Source organism: Cladophialophora carrionii, assembly GCF_000365165.1.
Source record: "Cladophialophora carrionii CBS 160.54 unplaced genomic scaffold supercont1.5, whole genome shotgun sequence".
NCBI lineage: Eukaryota > Fungi > Ascomycota > Eurotiomycetes > Chaetothyriales > Herpotrichiellaceae > Cladophialophora > Cladophialophora carrionii.
In genome coordinates, this window is record NW_008481830.1 from 1,611,784 (window position 1) to 1,635,681 (window position 23,898).

The 23,898-nt window shown below is 54.3% G+C and overlaps 9 protein-coding genes across 9 annotated transcripts; 3 read left to right on the forward strand and 6 right to left on the reverse strand.

Annotated features, from left to right (window-relative positions):
* Nucleotides 1–1,647: 1,647 nt before the first annotated feature.
* Nucleotides 1,648–2,445, reverse strand: G647_06410 (uncharacterized protein; the record flags this gene model as incomplete). The annotated part of the gene is made up of 3 exons (XM_008730731.1): nt 1,648–2,151; nt 2,219–2,332; nt 2,386–2,445. 3 exons carry the CDS (start codon nt 2,443–2,445, stop codon nt 1,648–1,650), a joined length of 678 nt encoding a protein of 225 aa, XP_008728953.1.
* A 206-nt stretch (nt 2,446–2,651) lies between these two features.
* On the forward strand, nt 2,652–3,398 carry G647_06411 (60S ribosomal protein L35; the record flags this gene model as incomplete). Its single annotated transcript, XM_008730732.1, has 4 exons — nt 2,652–2,689; nt 2,764–2,817; nt 2,926–3,063; nt 3,164–3,398. 4 exons carry the CDS (start codon nt 2,652–2,654, stop codon nt 3,396–3,398), a joined length of 465 nt encoding a protein of 154 aa, XP_008728954.1.
* Nucleotides 3,399–3,761: 363 nt separating this feature from the next.
* On the reverse strand, nt 3,762–6,563 carry G647_06412 (uncharacterized protein; the record flags this gene model as incomplete). Its single annotated transcript, XM_008730733.1, has 1 exon — nt 3,762–6,563. One exon carries the CDS (start codon nt 6,561–6,563, stop codon nt 3,762–3,764), a length of 2,802 nt encoding a protein of 933 aa, XP_008728955.1.
* A 1,262-nt stretch (nt 6,564–7,825) lies between these two features.
* Nucleotides 7,826–9,658, forward strand: G647_06413 (uncharacterized protein; the record flags this gene model as incomplete). Its single annotated transcript, XM_008730734.1, has 1 exon — nt 7,826–9,658. One exon carries the CDS (start codon nt 7,826–7,828, stop codon nt 9,656–9,658), a length of 1,833 nt encoding a protein of 610 aa, XP_008728956.1.
* A 1,518-nt stretch (nt 9,659–11,176) lies between these two features.
* Nucleotides 11,177–13,540, reverse strand: G647_06414 (uncharacterized protein; the record flags this gene model as incomplete). Its single annotated transcript, XM_008730735.1, has 1 exon — nt 11,177–13,540. The coding sequence occupies one exon, from the start codon at nt 13,538–13,540 to the stop codon at nt 11,177–11,179; it is 2,364 nt and encodes a 787-aa protein (XP_008728957.1).
* A 4,462-nt stretch (nt 13,541–18,002) lies between these two features.
* Nucleotides 18,003–18,837, forward strand: G647_06415 (uncharacterized protein; the record flags this gene model as incomplete). Its single annotated transcript, XM_008730736.1, has 2 exons — nt 18,003–18,029; nt 18,172–18,837. The coding sequence occupies 2 exons, from the start codon at nt 18,003–18,005 to the stop codon at nt 18,835–18,837; spliced, it is 693 nt and encodes a 230-aa protein (XP_008728958.1).
* A 389-nt stretch (nt 18,838–19,226) lies between these two features.
* Nucleotides 19,227–20,045, reverse strand: G647_06416 (uncharacterized protein; the record flags this gene model as incomplete). Its single annotated transcript, XM_008730737.1, has 2 exons — nt 19,227–19,738; nt 19,799–20,045. 2 exons carry the CDS (start codon nt 20,043–20,045, stop codon nt 19,227–19,229), a joined length of 759 nt encoding a protein of 252 aa, XP_008728959.1.
* A 727-nt stretch (nt 20,046–20,772) lies between these two features.
* On the reverse strand, nt 20,773–21,108 carry G647_06417 (uncharacterized protein; the record flags this gene model as incomplete). Its single annotated transcript, XM_008730738.1, has 1 exon — nt 20,773–21,108. The coding sequence occupies one exon, from the start codon at nt 21,106–21,108 to the stop codon at nt 20,773–20,775; it is 336 nt and encodes a 111-aa protein (XP_008728960.1).
* Nucleotides 21,109–21,826: 718 nt separating this feature from the next.
* On the reverse strand, nt 21,827–23,441 carry G647_06418 (uncharacterized protein; the record flags this gene model as incomplete). Its single annotated transcript, XM_008730739.1, has 2 exons — nt 21,827–21,931; nt 21,993–23,441. The coding sequence occupies 2 exons, from the start codon at nt 23,439–23,441 to the stop codon at nt 21,827–21,829; spliced, it is 1,554 nt and encodes a 517-aa protein (XP_008728961.1).
* Nucleotides 23,442–23,898: the final 457 nt, after the last annotated feature.

Sequence of the window (23,898 nt, forward strand, 5' to 3'; positions counted from 1 at the left end):
GCTCTTGTCGGCAAGCGTACCAGTAGACCGTAGGGACTGGGCTCAAGTGCGAGCACGTGGGAACCGAGTCATGGCCGTGACGTTGAAGTGAAAGAGAGTGAGTGGTTTGGTTCTAAAAGCGTTGGATCTGACGTTCCACCCAGTGCGTGATAAGCGAGCCAGACATACCAAAGTACATACCTAGGAAAGCCAAACCTGTAAGACGAGAACCGGTGAGATGACCGCCTAGTCCCGCCCAGGTCCGTAACCCCCATAGAGGATTGAACGACGGCGAATGGGATTAGGGTGGTTACGATGCAGGACAGTGCAAAGAGGACGTCCTCAAAAACTGGGGACGGATTAAAAATGACGCGTAGACAATTGGATAAGAGCAGGAAAATTGTCAGCGCAGGGGCAAACTCCAGCGGTACCAGATCAATGCAGGGAGTGCCTGTCCACTGACGTCTGTATTCAGAAAGCTACCCACACTCGGTGCAGCAGTTAAGAGAGTCGGCGAGAGTATCGGCGAAGGGGAGTTCAAGAAAGAGTCGGGTCGAGTACGGGTAGCTCGTACGGGGCTCGGAGTTCATAGCGGACATTCATACGGGCTGTCTTATCCGTTGCGCAAGTGACAGATCAGGGCTATAAAAAGGCCAAGGCTGAAAACGCCAAGGACATGAATGAAATTCTCGGCTGTAAAATAACGTGACCTCGGCGGAACCGAGACGGCTCTCGCTTGCTGTCCCACTATCCCGAGATCCAATTGGGAGTCCAAAATCCTTCTTCATCATACGAGCACATGTCTCAGCTCTCATACTGATGATGGAGACTTTTTGGCTATCGCCAGGCGTTTCTCAAGGAGAGCTTGAGGACCCTGGAAAGTGCCGTGTGTCCAGAGAATTGAGGGCTATGCATATGATAGCTGGGATGACAGGACCACTGTACAGTTAGGAGTTTGCTCGACGTCGTAGATATCACTCTATTGGCTCGGTGGCGAGGATACAGACCGGCAAACCGTTTTACCAGACGTCCGTCAGCCTTGCATATAGCCATAGCCCTGCAGACGTGCTGACTGGCCTTGCTGACCCCCGAAGTCCTGAAGAGTATTCTTGTGGCACCCATGCTCTCAAAAGTCAGGACGGAGAAATTGCGTGAGAGCTCAGGTAATATACAGATTGCCATGTCAGCACGGAGAGGCGTTGACATGTGCCTGAATGATCCCTCTTGTGGATCTGGCGACATCAGGGGCCGTGATAGGATTAACATCTCCGCCGGTTCTTCATGCAGCGAGCTGCACCAGACGGCTAGCCGCTCATGTGGGATAGTGTTCCGTGCGCAGAGGTGAGTCCGTATGTCGTAAGGATCAAGGTCGCCGTTAGGAAAAGAGACAATGATGCATCAGCGACGCATTCGCCGTCATCCCCCTGTGTCCGGTTCCGAGCTGCTCAACGTCGTTTTTTGACATGCCCGTCGGTCGACGCGGGTTGATCGTGTTCCGCATTATCATTGGCTGCTCGCCGGCACGACAACGTACCGCAGACTGTACCGAATTGTACTGCGAGGACAGTATTTTCCAAACGCTCAGAGAGCCCCCGACCTAGACAGGCGGTGCAGGTCCAGCGACCATTACTAGTTTGTGGAGCTGCTGTTCTGGCCAATCCCACACCATCAGCTGAAGTAAAGCAACATCAGGAAGCAGAATGCAATGAAACTCCCCAGGATGAGGCCATCCCTCCGCCTTTTCGACCCGATCCGCTGAATCAAGCCATTCACGCCGGGTATTTGCGCCGCAGCGCCCGTGATCCGCCGGTTGATACTCGACAACGTCTCTCTTTGAATGCCGAAATTCTCATTGATGGCATACGCTTGTGACAGCACCCCGTCAATGACACTGTGACTTTGGTCCAGCCGCATGCGTTCTTGAAGCATATACTCGGCCTCGGCCTCGGCGGGGTTGTTCGTGCGGAAGGCGTCGATATCGGAACGGACATTTGCAAGGAGGTGCTGACGATCGCGGGCTTCAGAGATGGAGGCTTTCAACCGGCGGAGTTCCTGGCGGTGCTCGCTCAGGACTTCCCGATGCCGGGAGAGGTTGTTCTGCTTGAGGGAGGATGTACTAAGGGCGGACTCAGAGTCCAGGAGGCGAGAAAGTTGGGACACTAGTCCTTCGCGCTGGAGATGCAGAGTTGTTAACACAGGACGTTGAACGCGCAAGAGCAGAGCTTTTGGATTGTCTAACCTTGTCCAGCAATTCTTGGATCTCTGCTTCGTTCCTCTGTTCTTCATCAGACGGTTTGGGCGGGAGTTTCGAGCTTGAGGCGTATTGTGAGTAGGTGTGGAATAGCGTTTCGGTCTTGCATTTGTCAGCTCCCGGAAGCTGTATTCGAGGAGATGCGGGCAATGTACCTGACTCTCAAGCGTCCTAATCTGCTGGCGCAACTGGGCCCATCCTGTGCTGGATGTCATGGCGGCGGTGGTCGGTCACGGGAAGGATAACTATTTTCTCAAATTACACATGTACATGTGCATGTGCAAGCGACGTCAAAGACCTTCAGTCCCATCGTCTGATCCGGCCAACATTGATCTGTGGTTTCAATCCAGACGTTGGTTGCGGTTTGGACGTCCAAGGTGTCCTAACCCTGCCGGAACGAGGCTGAGAAAGGCGCCGAACCATGCCAAGACGGAGTGGTCCGCAGCCAATCACACATGCGTAAGTCTTGGCACTTCCACAAACAATTTCTGAGAACCGCAGGTTCGCCATGCAACATTGACAACGACGTTCAGCCTCATTTCCCACACGGTTTTTGACATCGACAACATCACCCAGCAGCGAAGATGGTATGCGCCTTTCTCCCACATCACCTCGTCCAAGCCATGATTGCCTCGGACCACGTCAAAACGAGGATTTTGGATCGCTAACGACCCTTGTTTCCAGTCGTCGAACAGCGCCCGTGTGAAACCAGGCCAACTCTGGGGCAAGAGCAAAGATGACCTGAAGAAACAACTCGACGAGCTCAAGACGGAATTGGGTCAGTTGCGCGTGCAGAAGATCGCAGGTGGTGCCTCGTCGAAATTGACAAGAATGTACGTTCGAACAACCAGCGCTTTCATCAAAAACCCGCTTGCACATTGGGGCATAGGACGGCATTTTGAGAAAAGGATCTAACGAAAGTGGTCATTGTAGACACGACCTCCGCAAATCCGTTGCCCGCACTCTGACCGTCATCAACGCCAACCAACGACACCAACTTCGTCTTTTCTACGCTAAGAAAAAGTATCTCCCTCTCGATCTACGTCCCAAGTTGACCCGCGCGATCCGCCGTCGACTGTCTAAGAAGGATGCTGCTAGAGTGACCGAGAAGCAGAAGAAGAAGCAAACACATTTCCCGGCTAGGAAGTATGCTGTTAAGGCGGAGTAGGATGGTCAAGTAGCGAGATTGTCTGGGGAACGTGCGTGGGCCGTGAGAGATGCTTTGCGGAGTGTGGATTATGCATGAGGCAATGGGATCTTCATGACCTTTCGAGGGTACCCGAGTGGAAAAATTGACATCGACACTGGGAAATACCCTGGCTTCTGATGCCCTTCGCATACGTATGAGATGAGCATGGCAGGTCGCGCCGCTCAAGGCGGATGTCCTTGGGCGCCTTGCGAACAACAAAGAATCAAGAACAGTTCAACTACTTTGAGCGGAACCTTTCGCGATATCACATATTGCATCCCTGGGTGTTGGGTCCCCACTACACCCCATTTAAGAGCTACTCATTTCCGCATGCCTCGCCCATCACTTACAAACTTGCTCCCAAGGTTCAAGTACCCAGTTTCCGTCACAGACACATCTCGCCAACGAGAGAGCAATCTGCCTTGGCCATTCTTTAGGCGGCACAACGACGTCCTCGCTGAAACTGCCACACCTGGTGCATTTCCTGACCATAGGTTGACCTGCGCCGTGAGGCTCTGCCGTGCCCTTGGTGATCGGTCGCTTTCGAAGAACATCATAGATCACTTCTGTAGACCGGCCATCACGCCGATGACCAAGGATACCCTGGTTCAAGAAGATGTATTCCAGGTCAACGTGGTCAACAAAGAGTTTGAGTCGATCTACCAACATCTTGGCTCGCAAACCCGACGGACTGTTGACCAGCTTGCTGAGCAGCGTCTTTATCGTCGGTTGATACGCCTCATGGACGATGCCTGTAGCCATCATATCCAGTTGTCGAACGGCTGTGGCTGCAATATTGCCCTCCACGTCACCGGCCGCCGACCACCTGTATTCAAGAAGCGCCTCAATGGCTCCAAAGGACAAGCCTTTGCCATTCGTCTGCTGTTGAATGCACTGCAATACCTGCAACTGATGTTGTGACTTTGGCTCCGTGATCTTGGCATACGTCCTGACTGCTCTCACAAAGGCGATCAGGAAGACCCGCGAGGCGTGGCAATTTAACAGTAGTGCAACGAGGCCCTGACTTCCATCACCGTGCGTGTCGCCCAACCGTCCGCGGGCCTTGTCGTCGAACATGTCCGGATTACTCTCTCGGTCACCCACTTCCAGGATAGCGTTGAAGATGAACCTGATAAGTGACAGACCCCATCTCAGGTTCGCGCACAACATGTCGGTGAAATCCTGGCCGACGACGATGGTCACATTCTGTATGTCTCTGAGGTTCATGAACAGCAACGTGGTCGTTTGTCGCACGTTGTTGACTATCCACGCCCACTGGGCGCTCAAGGTCCACCCGCCTGTTCTCGCGTCCGTAGAGGCCACGGACACAAGCTGCGAACAGGTCGATGCCAGGCCCGCATGGTAAGAGAAGACCTTAGCCATGACCTGTTTGTGGAACATCCGTTCGAGCTCCGAGCCCGGCGTCTTTTCATGCACGAATTCGCCGTCGCGGAAGAGAGTGCGGTAGACGCTCGAAATCACGGTAGGGATCAAGGCTGGAGGAATGGTGCGCGAGGCACACATGAGGATATCGTCAATCGTGGCATTAGACCAGCAGGCTCGCGCGAAAGTGAGGTTGAGGGCTGCGATGGCAGCATCAACGTGCGGATCTAGTGGTTGTTGTGTTTGCCGCTGTTCTAGGTGATATTCCATGACGACAAGCTGGGTCTTGCCATTCGCTGCGAGGTCTGCTCTCACGCAAGCACCGGGGGAGAAACCTGGATCAAGGATAGTTTGCGTATAGGGGAAGGTAAATCCGGATTGTGACATACACGATGTTTCTTGCACTGAGGCGGCGTAGGACATTGGCGACAGATCTTCTAGGTTGAGAAAGTCCGTCCGGTTCTCCTGTGTAGTGATCGCAAGCGTCTGAACGCCATCTATGCGATGCACCGTCGTAATGACCTGCTCTTCCTTGTCCGGTTGTTCCTGCAGAATATGCACTGGTTTCGTTACTGCCGCAGCGGCGCCTGTAGAAGGAAGGGCATCGAAAAGAGGGTGTAATTTCGTTTCAACTGAGTTCACCGCCCACCTCTTGATGAGACTGGAGACTAGAAAGCCGGCGTCGGGAATGCTGACAGTCCTGTTGACCCCCGTGAGCACCGCAAGGATGGTTGGAGGCGTCTGCACTGCTTTCTCCACGTCTGAAGTCTGCACCACCTTCAGATGACTCAGTAACCAAGAACCGGGGTCGAAGGTATCAGGCACAGCAGCCGAACCAGATGGATGAGACGACACTTTGCTGGAGACTGGGTCGATCGTCATCACAGGAAGTCCCTCGAGACCTTGGTTGACTTCTGTCCAGTCGATAGCGAGAAAAAAGGCTGATATGACCTTTTCGTAGGAGTGTACAGCAATTAGCATCTTCCCGTCTATTGTAGGAGCAAAGCTGGCGTGAGTGTATAGGACTCGGTCTTGCGGCGTCAGCTGTTTGGTGATCTTCAAGTATTGCCCGTCACGCCGCTGAAAGCAGAGTGTAGTCAGGCCGTTCCGGTGGACGATCAGGGCGGCTCTAGGCCAGTACGTCCCAAGTGGTTTGGCTCTAGTATTCGCGTGTTCCCACCGGGTCTCGCCCTTTGAGGCGTGGGTGACCACATTTCTTGGTCTTTCCTGCCTGTCCTGGTTCAGCCAAGTCAAGCCGATCGGCTGCGAATCGTCGTCGCCTTCATCGAGAGCGCCCTGGCGAGCGAGATTGAGACGGTTGATGGCCGTCAGAGCCACGTGATAAATCCAAACTCGGCCCTTGATATCCACCACGGCCAGCTCACCTCCAGTCGCGCTCCAGGCGAGGCTAATTGCTTCTTCGAAAACAGTTGTCAAGGAGTGTCTCTCGTGGAGATCCCAAGAGTTGGACCCGTGGTCGTACCGCAGACACTCGAGATAGACGGTCGATCCATCCTCGGAGATACTGGCGAGGTGGCCATGTCTTGACCACGCGATCCGTTCCACACATCCACTGTACCATTTGCGGGCAAGTTGTTCGACGACAGCTGGGTTCGGAGGAAGGGCGACACTTGGGACAGTACCATTGAGGTCGGCGTCGTTCAAATCAGCGCCAGCATCAATCTGCTGAATTTGTTGTTGGAGCGAGTTCTGGTCGAAGAAGGAATCGGACGCGAAGTCGTCGGGCGGATCTTGATCCATCCGGCTCAGGTCGTTGATCGAGATATCCCTGGACACGTACTCGTACTATGAGCTGAACGCGCTGAGGTCTTCCATCGCCACCCAGTCAGCTATTCCCTTGTGGCCGTCGTGCTCGATACGTAGGTGAAAGGATACTTCAGGGTCTGTCAAGATGCCTAACTGGGCCCAAGCTTTTGATCAGGTCTGGCGTGACGAGGAGCGAAATACAGGAATTGCAGCAGAACAACGGTGCGACTTTGAGAACAAAGGTTGACGCTGTAACAAACTGTTGACCGGAAGATTCTTCGTCACTACCACCACAATGAACAGAAGCCCCTGCACAACCGAAAGGCTGAAACAGCGACGACGAGTACGATGCACGAGCGAGCGAGGGAGCTAAAAGCAGCATGCGGGCACGCCCCGCTGCCTGACGCCGCACAAGCCACAGGGGTCGCCGCGGCCACTTCGGGCGGTAGCTGGGGAAACCGCAACGGGAATCCTGTTGTTGTGCGGCCAGTTAGTTAATTTTGCGGCCGCCTATCAATGATTCACCGGAGCAGCAACACCATAGTTGTTCGCCTGCATCGTGATGAAGTCAGTGAAGTGCAAGCTAGAGATGGAACTTTGATCAGCTGCGTGACTTGTAATTGTGGCCGCCAGTCGTGCAACTTATGCTGTATGTACAGTTCCACAATCCTGTCGTGCTGGTTGGGGGCCGCAGAAGTCTGCCAGGCACTGGAATGACACCGTCCATGCTCGTTCCCCGTAATCGTGGCCGCCCAAGGCACGGCAGCCAATCGCTAGCCCGTGTCCCCAGCGTCCTTCCCGCTGTGCCGCTGTGCGTGTTTTGCAGCATGCCATGCGTCCGCGCTTCTGCTTTCGATCGGGCATCTTCAGGCCAGGGCTGCAAACAGCCGCCCGCCGCTGACGCTTCTGCTTGGACGACCGCCGTCCCTCCCGCCTGATTCACCTGCCCACTTCCCTGTCCGGTTTCGTGCCATGTACTCGTACTCCGTAGTCTCCTCGGCCAGCCTCATCATCGACTCCTCAACTGCGCCTCACCTCATCCTCACAACACACGATCCCCTGCGACCACCTCTCTGATTTCTCACCTGAGATTCTTTGCGTGAGGCTCAGGTGACAGGGCTGAAGCGCAATTCATTGTCATGTACACAAAGTTCAGACTCGAGTCAACACGTCCTCGCTGAATGGGTTGCTCCTCCCCGTCATGCGATAACTCACTCGTCCTCTCCACCTCACCGGTTATTCAACTCCCAACCACGATGGAGTTCGACCAAATTTCTGAGCTTTCGTCGCCCTTGAGCTCAATTCCCAGCTCTCCTCTCAGCTCGCCTCCAGCTTCGCCCACTCTCCCTCCGGGTTTTCAAGTCGTCACTCCACCTCCCTCGCAGCATGCCGGCGACGAAATGCCTCGCCCGCGAAAGCGCCGGAAGATTGAGCCAAAGATTCGCACAACCCAGTATTTAGACCTGACGTCAGACACGGCGCAGTCCGAGTACGATCGCAGAGAAGCTCTCGATACCCTTCTCAAAGCCGTGCGAAACAGGAGAAAGATCGTGGTCGTGGCAGGGGCTGGCATTTCGGTTTCAGCTGGTATCCCCGACTTCAGGTCCTCTCATGGCCTGTTCAAGAGCTTGAGAGGTGAACACAAATTGAAGAGCTCCGGCAAGATGCTCTTCGACGCCTCCGTCTACAAGGACGATCACTCAACAGCAGAATTCCACAAAATGGTCCGCAAGCTTTCCAAGATGGCTGACAACGCCAAGCCGACCCTTTTCCATCGCTTTCTTGCCAGACTGGCGGTTGAAGGACGCCTCCTGCGCCTGTATACCCAGAATGTGGACGGCCTTGAGTCGTCCTTACCGCCCTTGGCCACTCAAGTGCCTCTCAGCCACAAAGCGCCATGGCCCAAGACGATCCAGCTCCACGGCGGACTCGAGAAAATGATGTGCCAGAAATGCCGACACATTTCCGACTTTCAGGCGCATTTGTTCGATGGGGCCTCTCCGCCGCTGTGCCCACAGTGTGTTGCCGCCGATGCGCTAAGAACGACACATGCCGGCAAGCGAAGTCACGGGGTTGGCAAGTTACGACCTCGCATCGTTCTCTACAACGAGCATAATCCTGATGACGAGGCCATTGGCGCCGTCACCACGGCAGATTTCCGAACACGACCCGACTGTGTGATTGTGGTAGGAACCAGTATGAAGATTCCCGCGGTTCGGCGCATAGTTCGTGAGATGTGTCAGATTGTCAAAGACAGACGGGAAGGCACCACTGTCTGGATTAACCATGAGCCAGTACCGCCAGGGAAAGATCTCGAGGACTGTTGGGATCTAATCGTCAGTGGTGACAGTGACGAAGTGGCTCGACTGGCTCGACTGAGGGAATGGGATGATCCTAGCACCGACATGGCTGAAAACTACACCGAGGCCGATCTTGATAGAGTCAGATCGAGTCAGGGCGAGATCGAGGTTGTGGTACCTCCGACTCCCAAGAAGGGCGAAACTACGGCCTCGCGACTGCTGCCATCTGTGGAGATCAATACAATGACACCTCCGCGAAGCCAGAACGGGGACGGGCTCTCAAAGACAGGAAAGAAACCGACATCCACCACACCCTCGCCGATTCGCATCAAATTGAACGTGACAGCGCGGAGCAAAGAGGCTTCTGCAAAACAAGCGACCGTGAAAAATGCAGCGAGCAGGGGGAAGTCACTTTTGGATCTTCTCAATGGACAAGAAAACAAGACCAAAACGGCGAGATCCAAGACCTCGCTCAACAAGAAACCCAAGGTTACGAAGATTAGGGCTTCTGGCAAGCTCGCAAAACAAGCAGTCATTACTGGCAGAGTCACGAAGCCTGTTGTTGAGGTCAACAAGGCCGGCTTCAAGCCGTCTCAACCAGAGCCACTGTCTCCACGGCGGGATGCCAACGAAGCGCCCCCAGCTCCCTTATCCGAGTTCTCGAGCGTGGAAGCAAGTCCCGCGCCAGAGACGCCTCCTTCGACATCTGCGGGAGAGGAATGGCGCAACAACGATACAGTCTCACCCACGGGTAGAATCCCCTCGGACATGGTCAGGTTATTAAATTAGGGCGTTGGGATTCGAACAAATGACGTTCAGGATGTGGAAGCGACCATTATGAAGGGTGACCAGGCGCACGAGGCTGGGGAGGCTGGATTTCCAAATGCATATCCCATACAGAGTACGGAATACAGGCTACCGATACGGCTACGGAAAGCTATGATAATACTGTTTCAATCATGGTACGGAGGGGCGGCACCATTGATTTCTCCGCCGCATGTACAGGTGCATACATACATGCATTCACTGGGGCATGGAACCAGGAAAGGCGAGGACAGTTCGATACCCTCGGGGAATATTAGTTACTGGAATACTGCATTTGCATATGCATTTGTATTGGATCCTGGTCTCATGACTTTAGACGTTCCGACCAGCAACTACCGGTAGCTTTTTCTTTTCTGTTCTTTCATCTATGGGTTGAGTATTCCAAGCGTTGAGTGGTCTTGTGAGGACAAGGATTCAACCAGAGTAGAACAGAGCGGCGCACAGCAGCCAGATCAGAAGAGCCAAGTACACAGTACACAGTACACAGTATGTAGCTTACTGCGTGGCGAGGCTTTCCAAGCGATCAGATCAGAAGAACCAAGTATATGTACTATGTGACTACACAGCACACAGTACACAGTACACAGCACACAGTACACAGTACACAGCACACAGTACACAGTACACAGTACACAGTACACAGCACACAGTACACAGTACACAGCACACACTACACAGTAAGTAGCTGTAGCTTACTGCGTTGCGGGGCTTTGCCCACCCGCCCAGATAGATCACTTACTCGTACTCTCGACCAGTAACTAGGTAGGTAGTGAGTACGGAGTACTCCATACGCGGTAAGATACTTATGTACTATGTACTATGTACTATGTACTATGTACTTACTGTATGCCGCCATGCGATTGACTCGACGCGAGGGCAGCCCACTCGTATAGAGTAGAGAGTACAGAGTACAGAGTAGAGAGTACAGAGTACAGAGTACAGAGTAAAGAGTACAGAGTAGAGAGAACAGAATACACAATACACAATACACACGCACACGCACACATTCACATCCGCACCTGCGCCATGCTTGGAGCAGCGCATTGTAACAACACCAACAAGGTGGATAGATTACCTGCTCGTATATAGTCGGTGAATCGTCCGAGTGGACTTGAACTTGATTAAAACTGGGGAGAAGTCGTACTCACTCACTCACTCGTACTCGATGACTTGGTATTTACGTCCATACAGTACCTAGATACCTATATACAGCCGTCCCATTCATCATAAATTATTCCCGAACCGAAGCCGTAGCTTGCCTGCCTGACCGTGAAAACCTAAACAACATGCATGCATGGGGATATCATCATGTATCCAGAGATTGGATAACTCTAGCGGTCGTGAGACATGCGCTCTCGTTCGCCGTGGCGGAACGGAAACAGAACAAACACAAAAACAAAAACAAATGCAGATGCGAGGGCGACCTAAGCTGAAATTCGCGTCACTCGTCAATGAATTGCTTCGTCTGTTTGCTCCTCCTCCCTAGAGAGCCCGTCCAAGCCCATGGTATGGCCCGTCGTCCCTGCCAGCCAGATCACTCGCCCTCAACCGTCTCTTCCCAGCGTTCATGCCCACTCCCGAGTCACGGATTCCCAGGTCTCGACTATTGCGCGGACTGTCGATACTGGCGCGCTGCCACCCGCTAGGCATACCGTCACTTATGCGCCAGGTTGAGTCATCGCCGCCCCAGCCTTTCATCGTGGCAGTACGCGACGTGCCGACACCGAATGGTCCTTCGTCTTGAGGGCCCGTCGAAGGTGGGAGTGTTTGTGCACCTAGCGATCCTCCGGAGATATCGTACTCGCCACCACTCTTGCGGCGCGGGACGTTCATGTGGGGATACCCATTGTCACCAACGATGGCTCTGTCCGGGTTGGGGTTGGCGGTAGGATGTGGCTGTTGCGGGAGTGATGAAAGAGAAGGAAAAGAGTCGCTAGTCCCCGCGTGTGGTGCAGAGAAGACGGGATAGGCGCCATAGTCGTGACCCATGGGTTCGTAGGGGAACGAGTATCGTGATCCGCCGCTGGTGCTGCGACGTGCTCTGCTTCGAGTAGGCGAGTAGCCTGCACTCGTGTCTGGACGGACTTCGCTGGATAGTGGAGATGGAATGGTCGGGCGATTTGCGTAGTTGAATGCTGCCGCGCCAGGGACAGCCGAGTTGTGACCGCTATTCCTTCGCGAGCGGGAGCCCGGTGCAAAGGGCACGCCGTAAAGGTCGGTGTGCGCTGGGATCGTAGTCTCCTGCGCCTGGGAGGCAAATGCATCATTGTAACTGCCGCCACGGCTGTTTCTGCTTTCCCTAGAGTTCCTGCTTGAGCTCGAATGATCGGAGTCGTCGCCTAAAACAGCCAGTGGGGGTCGGGAGCGTCGATTGTGGTCATTGCTGTTGCTGCTGCTGCTGCTTCGTGAGCGGCGACGTTCTTGATCGGCGGAATGATGTGCCAGGGCTGCACCCCCTGCGGCTCCAGTAGCGAGCGGAGCCACAACTGCTTCGAGGCCGTGGCCGCCACTATGGCTATGGTTGTCATCGTTTGGTGGTGCATATTGCTGGTCAAACGCTGCGTTGGCTCTAGCTGCGTCGCGACCGAAGCTCCGATGGCTCTCGTCACTGTTTCTCGCTGGACTCTGGGTCGTCAGTGCAGCCATCTCAGCGGCGGGATCGATGGGCGAGACGGGAGAGTACGGCCAATCTCTGTTGTTGACCTGACTGACAGGCACGGGCTTACGACTAACCCGCCGACCGACAGCAGGTTCGGGCACGGGTCTGTCATTTGTCAAGATCGCTCCATCATCTTCATGCTTGTCCTGTTCGTGCATGAGCGCTCCTCCAGCTGCAGCCGCCGCAATACCCGCTGCAATACCGCCTTTGGGCTGAGAACTGCTTGTGGACGATTGACTGCGAATGCTTGGAGGTCTAGCAATTGGGTTGACGAACGGATCGTCACCGGGAACCATGCCGTCTGTCAAGCCAGGTCGGGAATTTGGTGCCGTCCGCCTTGGTGGAGGGGGAACAGGAGCGAACGGGTTCTCTTGTGGCACGGAATTGCGGTAGGCCGGATGCTCGGCCATCAGGGGCGCTGTGCCAGAGATGCCACGGGCATGACGTGAAGCGCCACGACTTGGAATCAGCCCAGCGGGCTGAGTCTGTCTCCAGGCTTCCACTTCATCGTCGCCCGCGGAGAGGGCGCTGTGGCGGGGCGAGGAACCATGTCTCCTGCGCTTGCAGCAGATCACCAAGGCCAGGATGAAGAATCCGAGTGCCAAAGCTCCAAGGACACATCCAAGGATGATCGCCAGGTTGGTGCCATGACTGGATCTTGATGCAGAAGGTAGGGTCGTGGCAGTCTCCGCGGCGGCTCCAAACCCTGAAGATGTTCCCACTATCGGCGTCGACAACGTCAAAGAGGGCGTAGTCTCGGAAGAAGGATCCGCTGAGGAGGTCTGCGTACTGGTATGGGAGGTGGTCCTCACTGTAGTAGAAGAGGAGTTGATCGATCCGAATACGGGTAAAGAGGGTGACGACGTTGAAGAATCTGATGTTGAAGTGGCACTGGACGATTCCGACGGCGAGAAAGACGAAGAGATCGTGCCGTCGCTTGCTGTCAGAGAGTCGGATGGACTGAGGGAAGTCGCATCGGCGGTAGTCGAAGTGTCTCCCGTGGGTGACGCAGTTGCAGACGCTGCTGCTGCTGAAGCGGCGGAGGCCGCAGATGACAGGATGGAGTTGACCTGTGTATAGACTGAATTGGCCTCGGAAACGATGATGCTCAAGAAATCAATGCTCTCTTGGGTCGCTGCCAGGTTAGCCAAGGCTGGCACAACCAACAGCACCCGAGAGGCTCTCATATTGCTGGGTAGCAGCTGTGATACGCTCTTTTGACTCGATTAGACGATCATAGATGTGATTGATTCGCCTCCGATTGCTTCCTTGATCAAGGATGATGAATGTACGGTCAAATGCAGGATATTGAAGACATTGATGCAGCGTGTTTCAAAGGAAAGAATGCATATGCATACAACGAAGGGACGGAGGAAATGTTGCTTCAAGCCTCCACGAGAGGAGAGAAGAGAGATCACCGCTCATAGCTCCAACGTCTACGGTAGATATTGGACAGCCAGTGTAGATCGCTCACCTCGGGTGTCAGTCGCTAAAGATGCACATATCTCAGGGTCGTCGTGGCCGGCATGGCTGGTGCGGAAGTTCTGGCGCAGCTAACCACATGTCGACAGGGAAGAAAGCAGGCAAGCAACCCAGTCATTGAGGATCGCTGGAGATCTGGAACTGCACCTCTGATACGAATGGTTGACCATGGCAGGGAATACACAGCAGACACGGGACTAGCAGCACACCCGACGCAGGAGCGTTGAAGACGTAAGTGGATGGATGTTCGAGGAAGGTCTGGAATGCCGAGCGAGAGGCCCTGCTGTGGCAAAACTTGGAAAGCAGATCCGGAGGAACCTGATGCAGGGATCGCTGTACGAGGTACAGAGCAAGTCGATGAATGGCTGCGAGGAACTTGATGCAGGGACTGATCAGAGCGACGCCATGAGTGGCTGCAAATCGTGGCTGTGTGGCGGTGCGATATCAAACCCCGAAGAGCCGCTGCTCGCAGTGGCAAAGATCACCAGATCGGCCAACGCTCTCTGCCATGAGGATGGAGAGCTTCAGGTGAGCTTGAGAGGCTCAACCATGCGGAAAAGATGCTATCCGTGGTAAGCAACACACGGCTGTAAGGAGGCTCCTACCGTGCAGCGCCCGCTAAGACAGAGAAGCGCCTCGCAGTGGAAGAGCAGCCACACAACGGCATCAGAACTGGGTGGCAAAGAAACCCGGCAACAAGAGGACGATCACTTGTCTGGGGCAACGTCGCGTGTATTTTTAGATATCGATGCATGCAATAACGCCTGCCAAGCTCGAGTAGCCTGGCATCTGGATCCTCGCTATCTGCCGGGCTGCTTGAAGTCATACTCGTAGTCCAGCCGGCTGGATTGCAGGGTGAATCAACCCATGCAGTGGCCCGGAGCATTTGCAAGAACATCGGCGATTCCATTGCGCCAGCATGTTTCCTGCACGTTGCGAAGGCAACACACCTAACCTGCATGGCCGCGATCCGAACTTGATCAACGTGGAAAGCATCAACTAGCACCTCGAGTTGTAGGCCCTGGTTGGTTGGACTTCGCCAACCGTGCCAGAGGTTCCTGTTGACACCTGTATTGCCCAGGTTGGCCTCCGTCTCTGCCTTGCTAGTCTAGCTATTCCGGCTTCGACTTCACATTCTACTGATAGCGCTTAGTCTACGAATCCCCGTCTAATCGAGTCTGGTCCTACTAGCCAGTCTCGCCCTTCCATCGTATCGCTCAGAACGTGGATTGTGCCTAGGGCCTCCCGACAATGACCCTGTTCATCAAGGCTGCGCCTCAACTCCAGCGCTCCCATGGCCGGTATCACGATGGTTTGTTGGCCTCTCAGAATCGTGGCCGCCACCTCCCTCTCCTGGAGTTGCTGCCTGGCTGTTCCCCCAGAGGTGTGAGTGACGGTGTAGCCCCTCCTGACGCTGTCTTGCAACGTGAGAAGCTTACCCAAATCTCTCAAGTGACCGTCTGTTCGGACGTCGAGTCTGTCCACCGCACGTGAAAAGAGCAAGACCCTAAGGCTGTCTCGGCCACGGATCGATCCGACGCAGATGCGACCTGGGCGAGTGAAATTCCGCGGCGTCGTCCACCACTATGCCGGGGACCACGTAGTTGTGTTCTTTGCTGTGGTGGCAGGAGGCACTGGTGTGCCTGCCTACCACATGAGGTTGCCCGGGCGACGGGTGCAGTCACCTATGTATTGTTCATAGCTGGTAGTTGCACTCTCTAGACTGTATACAATCATACTTGAGCAGAGAGAGCATTCCCAGACTGCTCCCTTTGCATTTGCCACTCAGAGCGTCGAGGATGCCAACAGAGAGTCTATACGGACACGCCGTCCTCATGTAAGGGTCAAGTTCCATGGAGGCCAGGGCGGACAATAAAAGGTTTGCTTGTGGTGCATGTGAAGTTATTAAGCAATCCGTGCCCCCGAACGGAATAGCTTTTGGTTCGAGATTGGCTGCGAAGATGACCTGATAATTGTTGATTTTTATTTCACGTACTTTCGCTGTATTAGCCAAGCGTCTCAGTGTCAGTCCAAATGACATTGCTCGGTTATGCCTTGTGCCAGTGAGTCGGTACCCATCTGCGGAATGCTCGGGCATGGTCACGAAATTGCAACCCGGACCGGGCAATGACGTTCTTCACCTTTCCGCGGTACACTAAACGGCCGACAATGCGTGCGATCTCAGGTCCTATCTGGCTCTGATCAAACAGCACAATGACTGGGAATCGCAGCTCCTGAAGACGGTTAGGCAGAAGTCAGGTCGTGAAAATGGCGCTTGATGACGTGGAAGAGCGGCTCGCAATCCTCCGTAGATAGCTCAAGGGCAGACCGACATTCCCTGGTTGAGAACAGCATTCGCGATGCGAGTTGATTTGAATCGCCCAGATAAGCGACGAGGTTGATTGCGGATACTCTCATACTCATGATCTGGCAAAAGGTTCTGGGTCATTTGATGAAAGTCTTCATCAACCATGATACCGACAAGCTAGTTTCCGAGCTTGTCGATGACTGTCCGCCATGTCGAGTAGGGTTTCCATCTGCTCGAGGGATAAGGCAATACGACAGATGTGCGCGGTAGATCTCCTCGGACTCCAAGCCTCAAGACCTTGAACCAGGCGGCTTCGGCGGTGGTGAAGACATCGTACAAGAATCGCTCACGCTTTACCGGACCATGAACTTTCACTGGCCCGGACAGCCCGTAATGGCGCAAGGGCCAAGACCTGAGCAGCCGACGGAAGATCGGCGTTGGGAAGCGCAGCTGATCGGTCATAGCGTTGTCGATGCGGTGAGGGGCCGAAGCCAAGGTCCAGGAGACCGGGTATTGGGCATCGATGCGTGGTTCTTTGACCCGTCGTGGAAGGGACATTGATCAATGATGGAACTTCTGGCAGATGTGACTGGAGGGAGCGTGTCGCTCGACGCGAGTTTCAGGAGCTGTCGCCATAATGTTATCAATCCGACTTAGACGGTCAAAGGAGTGAGTAGACAGCGCACAGCAGAAATCCAAGCCTTTAACGCGCTGTTCGATCAGAGCCCACGGACGATGATATACGTGGATAGCAAGAAGGTCTGACCCACTCGAAATGGCATCTGATTTGAGCTCGAGGCGCATCTGGACTTCTTACTGAGCGCCGTCGGAATTTACAGTCCAGCCTTGAAGATCTGCGAGCAGTTGCTCACAGATAATAGAATGTCATACACCTCCGCAAGTGAGCAACCGGCCGTCCATAAATATATACCCATTGTGGCTGCATGAACAAATCCTCTCGCTTGCGGCTAGTTGAGCCCTCATTGCGCCAGCCAAATGTGGTCGCGGAGCCGCTGGGAGGAGAAAAGCCAGAAAGCGGGAGGGACGCAGAGCCTCAAGTACTCGTGAGCACTAATGCAGTGACCGTGTTAGAGGAGGGAAGCAATGGGACAGTGGTAACAGCAGTCATGCTGGGCGCCTTCTCCTACCGTTACTGTGACGGGGGGATAGTCACTGGAATGACACACAGCATAGACAAAGAGATAGGCATGACTCACGGCGATTGTCAAGAATTCAAGTTTCCAGGCAACCTTTGGGATCCGCTTGGCTCTTCGCGTCCAGATCTCCCCCTACATCCGGTGAGCCAGTGCCTACTGCAGCACCAGTTGGCTACAGTCGCTTAACGATGTGACGGCTTCAATTGCTGGTTGGTGACAGCGAGCAGCTCCCACATAGATCTAGTCACTTCACTGGCGATTGAGTTACCAAACGCGTCTTGTGTCCAGCCCTTCCGGGGAAGCAGCATCGGAATCCACCTCTCAGGCCCCAGTACCGGACTGACATACGATAGAGGACGGCGCCTTGGTACGTAACCCAGTGGAAAACTCGGAGACATGGTGAGATGGTGGGTGAGAGGGGTGGTTGCAAGGCTGGCCAAGTCAGGGGGCATTTTGCCCTTCAAAGGCGCCGCGAAACCCTTAAGTCTGATTGGCGGAACGTCTCGACGCGTTCTGCCTCCGACGCTCCTCGCCCCGCGTTCTGTCTACTGCAGGTGCTGGCTCTTCACTTTTCCCATCAATTCGTGGATATCAGAACTGCACTTCTGGTTTCGTTCGAGCGATCGCCCTATATCTCGCACTTCCTCGTACCACCACCTTCAACCCTCAGCAACACCAAGTTCAAAACCACATGTAACCCAAATGCACGGCGAGCTAGGAAACAAGCTCGTGAGTCCCGCAACCAAGACAGCCCCGTCCACGCATCGATCACGATCATGATCAATGCCCTCTTCTCCCCCTCCCTTCCCCCCAACGCACACATGCGAAGCACGACTGACTCGCGCGCGGGCCTCTGGCGGCGCAACCGTAGGTCCAACACGCCAAACGCACCACCGCCCTCCCCACCCTCCCGGCCTACCAGACCGAACTGATCCGCAGCATCGTGCTCGAAGTGCGCGACCTGGACCGGGACGTCACGCGGCTTCTCTCGCCCTTCAACACCACAGTCTACGACGACGATGGCGTGGCTTCGTCCCAGAACACATTCACTCCGGCGGAGCACCCGGCCACGGCGTGCGCGTTGCTCGTCGACCACCTGAGCATGCGGCGCAACAAGCGGTGTCTATTGGCCTATCACCGCGTGCGGGCCGAGAAGCTGGAAGCCATGGTCTGGGAGGGGCGGGAGTTGGATGCGGGTGGCGTGCGGCCGGACGCCGAGAGAGGTCAAGAGAAGGAGAGGGACGTATCTTCATTGGTGGGGGGCACGCAGAATTCTATATCTCCCGAGGAGGCGTCCTATTTCCACGCGTACACGGATTTCCTCGGCCAATATAAAGCGCAGTGGACGGACATTGATCTCACGGGCAGTCTGGAGCCGCCGAGGGATTTATTCATCGACGTGCGCGTGCTCAGGGATGCCGGCGAGATACAGACCGAGTATGGGGCCATCAATCTGACCAAGAATAGCCAATTCTTTGTGAGGAAGGGCGATGTCGAGAGGTTGATTCAGGCTGGCTTTTTGATGAGGTTGACTTGAGTTTATAAATCGGGCTCGAGGCTCATATGTGAGAGATGCTTGCAAGAAAACGCCCTGAGTTGGTCGTTTGGCCGGGGAAATCGGGATTCGAACAACATGAGATACGAGATATGAATGTGGACACGCTCCCGAGACCATTACAAGACCTTGGCAAGGGTCTGTTTTATGAAGTTATCTGATCCATATGCCACAGGATGAATCTTCATGGGTTGTTGAGGTCATCTGAGCTGAGTTGGCTCGCCTCTTCCCACACTTGGATTCCCATGGATAGCATTACTTTCTTGTGGGGGAGAGTCCCGCTGAACCCCTGGCCTCTCGCAACATGATTGACATGACCATAAGCCGGTTATTACCGTACACCTGACTCGCAAACCTGTTGGTCACCCTACTCACAGTCCCCCGACTAGTGCACCGACAAGCAGCATCAAAGCCACAGAAGCCGGTGCCATAACGCTGGCCGAGCCATTGCTCGCGGCACTTTGTGTAGATGTACTGCTCCCACTGCTTGTCGTATTCCCGCTTCCAGTGCCTCCAAATGTCTCTGTCGGCATCATCTGCGTGAAATTTGCGCAGTTCAGTCTTGTGCCATTCGCAGCATGGACTACCACTGATCGATTGCCAAAGAAAGCCGCGTTGTTGGGGTCCGTGCTCAGGTATAATTCCAGGTACATAGCCTGGAAAGTATTCGTGGCCCGAGGGCTGTTCTCGGAGCCATCAGGAGCACCAGCGTATGCGAGTTGAGAGATGTTGCCATGCTTGCCGCTCAGATCACCTGGTTGGCAGGTCTGAGGATTTACTGGATCGCATGGTGGAGTGTCGCTGCGACCGAATGGCGAGAGGTGTCCACCTGCGGCGGTGCAGTTTCCTGAGGGAGGGATGGGGTATTCGTGGATATGGTAATCTGGTATTGAGGTTAGCTTTTTGTGAAGAGATCAAAGGACGACGTCGAGATGAAACTTACTGAACGGCCCAAGACCAACGTCTGGGAAACTGAAGAAATTGACCGAGAAACTGACTCCAGTGCCGTTGTCGTTGGACACCCCGGTGATTTGACCCTGCACGGGCTTGCCGGACTGGAAGACACCTTGAAAAGTAACGCGCGAAGGGTTGTTCTCGGTGATTGGTGCGATGGCGCCGTCATTGGTTCCTTGGGAGAAGACTACAATGGTCAGGAGAGCCAAAGTCGCGAGAAAGGTGAGGGAAATCATTTTGCTGGTGGTCTTCGGTGTGTCTTTGCTGATCGACCTTCGTGGTGGGAGGTCAGCTCTTGATGAATTTCAGCAGAGGCACCAGAAGAAATGACTTGTGTGCAAGGTCGTCTGGGAAAGAGCAAGTAAAGGAAGACGGGACTCTCAAATTCTCCGGCACGAAAATGAGCCAGTTCATGGCCACTGTTGGTGCACGTCTGTAAACGCAGGCGAGGTTGAAGTGAGGAAAGACTGAAGTGAAGAAATTCAGCCCAGCAACCTGCAGGAATTTGAATTGGGAGTCACGTTGGTGGTCACCCGAATACCTACAGACGCATTTCCCGGACCTCACTCACCAGTCACTCTCGGCTCGGAGAAGTCCATATCATATTCTTTCAAGTCAATCAGCTTGGATGGCGATGTACCCGGTGAAGCCGTAGCTGGTAAGAGTTTGAATATCTGTAATGCTCTGTTGCTTTCCGCTCCCAGGTCACACAGCTCGGCCCGAATGCCATCCGCGTCATACATTCCAATCGAGACAAGTGGTGCAGGGGACAGTAGAATGTTACGCTTCGAACACGTCGTCGCTTTGATCCAGCATTGCTAGATTGATTTGTTTTAGATTCCTTGTCAGCGGTCGAGGCACGGGCTCCATGATCTTTCCACCTCGTTCAACCTGCAATCTTTCACATCCTAAGTTTGCCCCCGTGTATGCCTCCATCCGATCCTCTTGATCATTCCCTTCATGCTAGAGCGCCGACCTGACTGCACATTTGAAAGGCCAGATCTTCGCTTCCTTTGGATTCCAAGCGCCTCCTTTTGTGTAGGGATCATTTTCCAAGAATTCCCGCACTTCTGCTTCGGTGTTGGCTTTGATCAGCATGACACTACCCGTCATGTCTGGTCCTTCACCCTCGGCTGGTTGCTTGGACAGGGTTGCGCCGCCAAAGACCACGATCCCGGCATCAATCTTCGGTTTCAAGCCATCGAGGTGCTGTGGCCGTACTGCGAGCCGCTTATCGAGGGCATTGGGATGATCAGGAATTTGGACAAGCCATTCCTTTGTAGGCGCTGAGGAGGACATTATTCTTGTGGTAGAGAAGGTTCTGGGTCTTGAGGTCGACCGTGCTTCGATAGCTCCGCAGCTCTGCAGCAGGGTGTTTGTTTTGCTCTGTGAGTCAAGGCTTAGACGCGAGAAACCTGGGCTTCGTAGAGCAGACGAAATGCGAGGTCCGCGCAAGACTGCAGACATGAATGCTATGAGTCAACGAGGGTCATCAATAATTCAACCTGATGAGCTCCGCTGTGGAAGCGAACGAGGGCTCCGACCTCCAACATGATGACCCCCTCCGCAGCTTTGGAGAAGGGCGTGAGGTGGGGAGGAGGGAGCCATGCCTCATCAACTCAGTGGGGCAGGGGGCTTCAGCCTTCCACTTGTGTCTATGATTTTACTCTGTTCTCGAGAGCATCAAACACAGCTGAGGTTCAGAGAAGCATTCATCGCTTGCTCCAAGTTTAGAAAAGTCATTTGGAAATCTCAGTCATGAAGCAGGGGCCGTTCGCTAATCCATTGCTTGCCCATCATGGTCGAGCCCTCGCCAAAACATTCACCCACCTTGGTATAAGCCCACGATAATTCTTAGGAAGTGAACAGACGTTCTAGTCACACACTGACAGAATCTACGTCCTCCAGGACGGTTTCCCCGCTTTCGTCTAACGCCAGACTGCATCTCCGGATGCCCTTCCACACCGACATGCATGAGTGATCCATGTGCAAACCCCAGATGATCCCCGGAGTGCGTCTATAGCCTCGCTCTAGGCTCGTCCTTGGCCAACAGGGACTCCGCAACTTTCCGTCGCTGTATCTTGCCAGTCGCTGTCTTTGGTATCTCTTTCAAGATCCAAACCTGGTGAGTTGTCAGTAAGTTCTGCATCGGAACGGAGTTGGCAGGATGACCATCGGCTTACCCGCTGCGGCTTCTTGAAGATTGCGGTCCTGCTCACCACGAATTCCGTGATGCCTTGCTCCGTAACATGCCTATCAGCTTTGGGCACAACTGCCACCCCAACCTCTTGGCCATACAGTTCCGAAGGAATGGCAAAGGTGACCGCCTCTGAGACCTCTGGATATCCGGCTAGGAGGTGATCAAGCTCGATTGGGCTGATCTTCTCACCACCACGATTGATCAGCTCCTTGATTCGTCCTGTGATGTAGACATAGCCATCTTCATCCTTCTTGCCCTGATCACCGGTCCGGAAGAAGCCCGCCTTGGTGAAAGCCTCTTTGTTGGCCTTCTCATTGTTGAGATAGCCTTTCGTGACATTTTCTCCGCGTATACAGATTTCGCCCTCCCCACCCTGAGGGACCTCGTTGCCCTCATCATTTAGGATCTTAACTTCCACACCCTGGCCGATGCCAACACTTCCGGGCTTCCGCTTCCCACGGTGAGGAAGTTGATTCGAGCACATTTGATGGGCCGCTTCTGTCATGGCGTAAGCTTCTAGAACAGGTGCTCCGTAGGTCTCTTCGAGTTCGCGGAACGTCTTGGGTGACAACGGCGACGAACAGGACCGAATGAATCGGATCTTCGGCTTGGGACTAGGCGGGGGACCCTTGAGTAGAATCTGATGAATCGTAGGCACCGCTGTGTACCAGTTTGCTTTGTGCTCGAGAAAGTCATCCCAAAAAGTCCGTGCCGAGAATCGGTCAGGGACAATGACAGAACCGCCAGCACTCAACGGGGCGAGGAACCCAGCCAATAGGCCATGGACGTGAAACAAGGGCATGACCAGCATTGTCCGATCTTGGTGGGTGAGTTCGTAGGTATTGCGAATATTTTGCATCGTCCTTGTCAGGTTACGATGGGTCAGAGGGACGGCCTTGGGCCTCCCTGTGGTACCGGAGGTATGCAAGACGAGAGCAACATCTTCAGGTTGAGCTCGAGCAACAGGCTGGGACTGTCTTTTCGCCAACTTGCCTTGCTCTTTGACGTCCAGGATCAGGCTGGCTCCATTCAGGTAGCATTCTGCAATGGCGGCATTGTATTTTCGAGCTGCTTTGACTGCAGGCCCATCGTTTGCATATGCACCCTGGGGTAAGATGACCACGGCTGAAGAAAGGTCTTCGATATAGAACTCGAACTCGCTCTGTTTGTAGGCGGGGTTCAGAGGAGCTGCAATGGCTCGCTGGAAGGCGGTTGCAAGGAAGGAGACAATGAATTCGTAGCTGTTAGGCAAGGCTATTGAAACTGCATCGCCAGATGGGATGCCCAGCTGAGCGAGCTGCTTCTGGAAGACCAAAATGTCATCTGTCAATTGCTTGAAGGAGACGGACAGAGCAGTGGGCGTGCCGGGGACAATAATGGTGGTTGCTGAGGACGACGCTGGAAAGGAGGCTGCGAGCGTGGACATGGCCATGGCTGAATCGGATGGTGTAGGAAAGGGAGATGGGTGAGGAAGGGACGGGAAGAACAGCACCGGTGAACTCGACGAAGTCCAATGTATCTGTAAAGTCAATGCTCTGCTCTATGCTACTAATATCACCGGTTCCCGAAGCCAGAAAACAGTAACTCCTCGAACGAAACATGACGTGATTCGAACGTACGCGGACAAGAAAGGCCCCCGACCTGTCCGCCGTCTCATCTCGTTGTTCGTATCTTACCGGGCGTTATCGTAGCATCATGCGGGCCAAAAGCCATTGTCTGAGCAACTGTCGGGTGATTCGACCAAAATACTTGGTGAAATATCGGGTGCTGAGTCCAGCTGGAGATGTTTGAGGACGTGCAAACTGGGACAAGAACACGATAATCTGCATCCTCCCCGAAGCTAGCGATTGGTGACTCCATGGCCCTTATGCAGCCTGCTTCCGATGCAG